Source organism: Phoenix dactylifera, unplaced genomic scaffold (assembly GCF_009389715.1).
Source record: "Phoenix dactylifera cultivar Barhee BC4 unplaced genomic scaffold, palm_55x_up_171113_PBpolish2nd_filt_p 000664F, whole genome shotgun sequence".
Taxonomy (NCBI): Eukaryota; Viridiplantae; Streptophyta; class Magnoliopsida; order Arecales; family Arecaceae; genus Phoenix; species Phoenix dactylifera.
Genome location: NW_024068051.1, coordinates 82301 through 88726, shown reverse-complemented (window position 1 = coordinate 88726; position 6426 = coordinate 82301). Strand labels below are relative to the sequence as shown.

General features: G+C 41.1%; 1 protein-coding gene across 1 annotated transcript; it reads left to right on the top strand.

The window, feature by feature from the left end:
• The first annotated feature begins 610 nt into the window (after window positions 1-610).
• LOC103720309 (ethylene-responsive transcription factor ERF060-like) lies at window positions 611-2714 on the top strand. The gene has a single exon (XM_008809953.4). The coding sequence runs from the start codon at window positions 1310-1312 to the stop codon at window positions 2357-2359; it is 1050 nt and encodes a 349-aa protein (XP_008808175.1). The 5' UTR covers window positions 611-1309; the 3' UTR covers window positions 2360-2714.
• The last annotated feature ends 3712 nt before the right edge of the window (window positions 2715-6426 follow it).

The following is a 6426-nucleotide window of genomic DNA, read 5'->3' as shown; positions in this document are numbered from 1 at the left end:
ATAATTTTTTAAAAACTAAAAATGAGTGCAAACTCAAACAAAATTAAGAACTAAACTAAGGCCGGTGCCCAATAACTTTACCAATTATATTAATTAGCACTCTTAACTTCATCTTCAATTTAATGTGAATGGTAAAAATTTCGGTTTCTCTATTCTGAAAAAATGGGATTCTTTTGACTGTATTCGCACAAACACAAAAAAAAAAGAAAAAGAAAAAAGAAGACGAAGCCGAGCTGCAGCCAGAGCCGGAGCCAGTCACATTTCCCACACTCCACAAACCCAAAGGCCGGAAGCGTAGGAGGTCACCTACACCGTCAACGAGCCCAAACCCCTGTCACAACCTGACACGTGTCCATGTACACGGAAACCGGTAAACCTCCAGACACCTGGCAGTAATATGGGACACGTGCCAAGTTGTCATTGGTTAGATAGACGCCATTTATTGCTATTAGCGTGACATCAGATGACGAAATCAGAGCAGGACATTGCGTGTGAATTAAGGGCATAATTAATAGTAATTAAGATCAAAATTAAAATAATCACATGATTAACAGAAGTAAAGAGGGATACGGAGGCCTATATAAACAAGCTACTAGTCCCCTCTTCTCTCCCCAGAGAGAGACCTCCACCCAAGGGCTAAATCCACCACTACCTTCGGTGAGACTCGAGTGATTCCTATTCCTCTTCCAAGGAAAAGAGGCTCAAAGGTTTGTTCTCTAAACCCTTAATCTCTTATTCTTCTTCTCTCTCTCTCTCTCTTTTTGATCTTCTCTCTGAATCCCTTTCTGTAATCTTCTGTGTTCTTTCGAGGAAGGAAAAAAAAAAAATCCAATTTTGAGGTCCTTTTTTTGGTTTTTGGACAAAAAAAAGGAAGGCTTAGAAGGTTTTTTTTTTCTTTCACTAGGGAGCCAGAGGATTCAGAAGAGAGATCCAGAGCTTTTTTTTTCCTTCTGGATTTCTTCCTCAGTTTTTCTTCCACCCCCTCCTAGTTTCCTCTCTTTAATCAGCCAAAGGGTTGTTTTCTATACCCTTGTGGTTATTTATTTTCTTTGTGGCTTTAGATCAAAAGAGGCAACTTTTTTACTCGCAACCTCTTTTTTAGGTGTTTTCTCTGAGAACCCAGTCACCTGTTCTTTGGTTTTGTTTAAGAACCAGGTGGGTCTCAGCTTATCCCCCTCTTCCTTAGAATTCCAATCTTTCCTTCGTTTATCTTACTTCTCTTCTTTTTCTCTTAAAAATCCGATCTTTCTTTCTTTTTCTCTCTGTTTTTTAGCTTCAAAGTTTCATTTTTCTTTTTAGCTTAGATTTCATGGCTGCAGCTATAGATTTGTTCAATAGCTATCCAGTACTCTCTTTAGATCCCTTCAACGAGGAGCTCATGAAAGCACTTGAACCTTTTATTGGATGTGCTTCCACCTCCTCCTCCTCTCCCTCCCCTTCTTTTACCTCCACCTCGGAGACCACCCCCTCCTCCTCCTCTCCCTCGCCCTCTTCTTCCACCCCTTCCCCTTTCCTCTCCTTTTCTTCCTACCCCTTCAACCCCACTTTCCCCGTCCCCTCTCCCTCCTCCTCCCACCAAAATCCAATCTTGGACTGCTCCTCCTCAGGCTTTCTCGGCGCCGGCTGCCCCGGCCCGATTGGTCTCAACCACCTCACCCCCGTCCAGATTCAGCAAATCCAAGCTCAAATCCAACTTCAGCAGCAGCAGAACGTCCTCGCCGCCCCGCAACTGTCGCATGTCGGCGCCGCGCCGCGCTTCCTCGGCCCCCGGCCGCAGCCCATGAAGCACGCCGGCTCGCCTCCCCCACCGCGCCCCGCCAAGCTCTACCGCGGCGTCCGGCAGCGCCACTGGGGGAAGTGGGTCGCCGAGATCCGGCTCCCCAAGAACCGGACCCGCCTCTGGCTCGGCACCTTCGACACCGCCGAGGAGGCGGCCCTCGCCTACGACAAGGCCGCCTTCCGTCTCCGCGGCGACTTCGCCAGGCTCAATTTCCCCCACCTCCGCGACGAGACCGCCCGCGCCGCCGGCGGCCCTCTCCACTCCACCGTCGACGCCAAGCTCCAGGTCATTTGCCAGGGCCTCGCCACTCCTCCGAAGCCGGGCGCCCCTCAGCCCCCCATTCCGGATGCCGCTGCCACTGCCAGCCGGCGACCGAATGTGGCGAAGGGCGTTTCGGCCTCGGAGGACTTCAAGTCCGAGAGCTCGTCGGAGGCCGGCGATGACTGCTCATCCGGCTCGTCGCCGGCGTCAGATATGCAGCATTTGGACTTCACCGAGGTGCCGTGGGATGAATCGGAGAGCTTCGTGCTGCGGAAGTATCCTTCTTGGGAGATCGACTGGGATTCCATCCTTGCCTAATTTCACTACTTAGCATATATAGCTTTGCGTCGTCGTTGTTGTTGTTGTTGTTGTTTTTGGTTTGGTGATTGGTGTCTCCAGTGGCTGTAGCAAATGGGTTTTTTGACATTTGCCGAGCTGCTGTAGAGATTTCAGTTAGGAAGGCTTCTCTTGTTCTTAGTGTCCTCTTAAGGCTTTGGGGTTTTAGATTTGTATGTTTTATTTTGTGTACTAAACCTCCTGGTTTGCTGGCTTTTTTCCTTGGCAAAACCAGTGGGGGAGAATGTTATGTTATAGTACTGTAATCGTACTCCTTGTCGAGTATATTTGTAATTATTTCCATGTATTGGAATGTGGATGTGCTTTCTAGTGTGTATATTTGCTGTTATGTTAAGAAATTTTAAGTTCAAATACACTGCGTGCTCTCGTGAGGACTGATCAACAAGTCATGCCTTCTAAACTTCTACTAATGCGGGAGGAACAGCCGCAAGTCTAATGATTCCTTTGATGTTAATTAGCTTCGTATTGCTTCAATTCTTTTCCTTTTTTTTGTTGAATGATGATCATATTTGGTAGAATATGTTTGTTAGTTAATTTCAGATTTTTTTTTGTGTATTGGCTGTTTATACAACTCTAATATGAGCATAGCCTTCTATATTAGAAGCAAAAAGACTACATAAGAAAAAAAAAAAAAAAGAGAACCTCCGAAGTCAGAAAATTTTTTTTTGAATGATGAGAAGCAAACAAGGTGATCCAATCAGCAGTTTAATTTGTCTTTTGAAAGATATGGCTGATCTAAATAGTTTGGCACTCTCTGACTGAAAGATATGCCAGATCTGAATAGTCCGGCACCTTTCATAATTTTTAGATTTATTCTTCAAACTTCTAGCTGAATCTCAGTCCTCAAAATGAAAAATATTTTGTAACGCCAAGAATCCATGAACCCCAGGAGGAAAAGGAGAAAAGGGAGGCATTAGAATGAGACTGATAATTCATAGGAACTCTTCCAGTATTTGATATTTTAGCATAACATATTGTAAACGTGAAGCTAGACAAAATTGATGCGGCAAAAATAAGTAGGCGACTATTCTCCTCACTACCCTGGTGTGAAGGCTAGTACGGAGACTTAGATGGACTTTTCTTACAAGAAAAAACTTCCTCTCTTTTTTTTTTACCTAAGGAAACATCCTCTCTGCTAGATCTCCTTTTCAAGATATGGTTCTCATCTTCTAGCAAGCTTTGGTACTTTCTAGGTAGCTGGGGTTGGGCCGTGCAATTATTACATGCCAACCAGAACCAGTACCCGAACAAGCTTCTCCCACATGAAAATTTCTCGTCCAATTATTCTCCTCATTTCTACCAAGCTGTAAACGTACCACTAATGCTTGATTTGAAAAGGCAAGGACTAATGTTGGCCTATCATTGCAATAATATGCCGATTTACATGCTTCTAAGGCTGTGAGAGATGACAATTCTATGATCATAGGATGGCTGAAGCTGGACTTATGAGCCTTTGTCTTTTGTACTATGGAGACTGTTGAACAGTAGTAGCTTTGATATAATATTTGGACTAAAGATGGCAAGAAGCATCCGGAGTCCCTCTGCCCTATCCTGTGAAAAAGACCCTGTGCTCATCTGGAACCAGCCAGACCCCACGCTCACCCCACTTTGCCTTTATCGGTTGCCCATCCCAAGTCCAAACCATCAAAGATAAGGAGACTCTGGAGAGGCGTTCCCCCACCAAAACCACCCAGCCAACCACAGCCTATTTCTTTGTTCTTATTCTTCCTCAATTTCCTCAAGAAACCCCATTGCTTTCGAAGGACTACTTGGACCAGGTATCCAGAAGCGATCGCCTTTCGCACAACTTGCACAACTTGCACAATTTGACGAATTTTTTGAAGGACTACATTGAAGCATCCAACCTGTGACTTCAATAAATATCTACTTGGATTTGAATCATTTAAAACAAGGGAAGTAGCTTTCCTTAAACAGTGGAGTAGAAAAGTGACCAACAAGTGGGCGTATGATGATGCTTTTCAAATTGGCAGGATATATTCATCTCAGATAAAGAGGGTCGTGATTCTTTCATCAGCAGTAGGTAAGGGTGAAAGTGAATCGGATAATTTCCATCCGAATCTATTTTCGTATCTGAATCTATCTGGATATAAATAGAAATTTGAGCATTCGACTAATATCTGTATCTGTATGCATATCCGTCAAAAAGAAATGGATATGGATATGGATAGATAACTATTTGATCTGTATCCGAATATTCGATTCTATTTGTAATCTGATTTAATTTTATGTAGCACTCATAAACTTTTAAGGAAAAATAAATGACCACATTGATATGCTATCAATTTGATATATCATCCACTTAGTAGTATATTTGATTCTGTAGTCATAAAGTTTAATTATTCAAACTATATCCATATTTTTGATATCCGATTTGTATCTGTATCCATATCCATTTAAAATAAATATAGATATGAATTTTTGCATCCGACTAACATATGCATCCGTATCAAATAAAATAAATATGGATATGGATATGCTAGTATTCGATCCGATTTTAGCCTTAGTCATAGGGTTGTCATCGAATGACCAATTATTATTTTCTTTCCACTCAAATAGAAGTTGAGTGTAAGTCCATGTTGTTACTATTAAATTATCCATTAAGCACCTGAATAATCATATGTGTAACAGAGGTTTAAGCACATAGACAAAACTGTTTATTAAAATGCTGTTTCTTTGGGGTAAATTTTCTTTAAATGTCCATCAAATTCATATGCTATTAGTTTTCTAGAATTCTGGAGTGCATGTGGAGTAATCTTACCTAATTGTAGGCCGGGCTAACTATGTTAGGTTGAGCTGAAATCAGGAAGTCTAGGCAAATTAAAAAAAAAAGGAAGAAGAAAGAAAATTAGGTAGAAAGTCAGTCAACAACAATCAATATTTGATATACAATGAGAAGGATTGTTAAGCAGAAAATACAGCCAAATATCTTTCAGATTATCGAAAACCAGGGGATTGATCATGACTCATAAGTTATGCTGAATAGTTGGTGTTCCTCATAATGCTTGCCAGTTAGAGCACAGCTGGGCATTTACCTTATGCTGAATGGATGTCTAGGAACGCCAAAATGTTTCCCAGAACCATGAGTATGGCAAAGATAGAAAACGTCACCCAATATAAAGAAAGAAAGAAGAAGAAGAACCAAAGAAGGAGACGAAGAAGGGCATCAAACATTCAGCGAGCTGACAAGGGCATCAACCAAACTCAGGTCGAAAGAATAGCAGTGCAGAGATAACAAAATACAGGAGATTAAAAAGATACAGAGATCCCTTTTTTTTTGGAGGATGTCCATCAAACATATATTAAACCATCAAGCTTACATGAATGAGACAAAGCTTGTAGTCCGTGTGAACAATGCACTAACATAACACAAGACCACGTCATTTAGTGTAAGCATGAAAGGCAGTACTCTACCCTGGAGGTCTTTTTACATTCTTGTCAGTCCCACCTAAAAACATAACAATGTTCTTTGAGGACCCAAGCTTCAAAGAGCTGTCTTTTGTCCCAACATATATGGGATTTCAAAGAATAATGACCCTCGACAGGAACTCTATTTTTTTTTTCAGGGTACATAGCAAAATAACCGTTACAGTGACTCACGACCAATCCTGGTACTTGAATGAAAGCAACCACTATGGTTTTTCCTTTGGGCTCGTTTGGTTCACGAAAAAAAAAAGCGAAAAAAAATATGGCCAACAAAAAAAATAATGAGATGCCTCTTATTTGATAGAAGTTTTACAAAGAAAGAAACTGAAAAGTTGTATTTCCATAAAAATATGATTCCCATGATTCATGAAAGAAAAAATTTCATGAGAAATATGAAAAAGTTACTTTTCCATGAGCCGAAAATCACTCCATTTTTATTTTTTTCAAAAAAACCCTTCAGCATTAAAAAAACATTAAATATCTAATTTTTATTAAAGGTATAATAAAAATATCTAATTTTTAGGAGAAAAAATGCTTTCTGCGAACCAAACGACCCCTTTATGAGCTGCTACCAAGCTTTAGGA

Coding starts and splice junctions, on each gene's coding strand:
- LOC103720309 (XM_008809953.4), top strand. CDS start 1,310: ATGGCTGCAGCTATAGATTTGTTCAATAGCTATCCAGTACTCTCTTTA.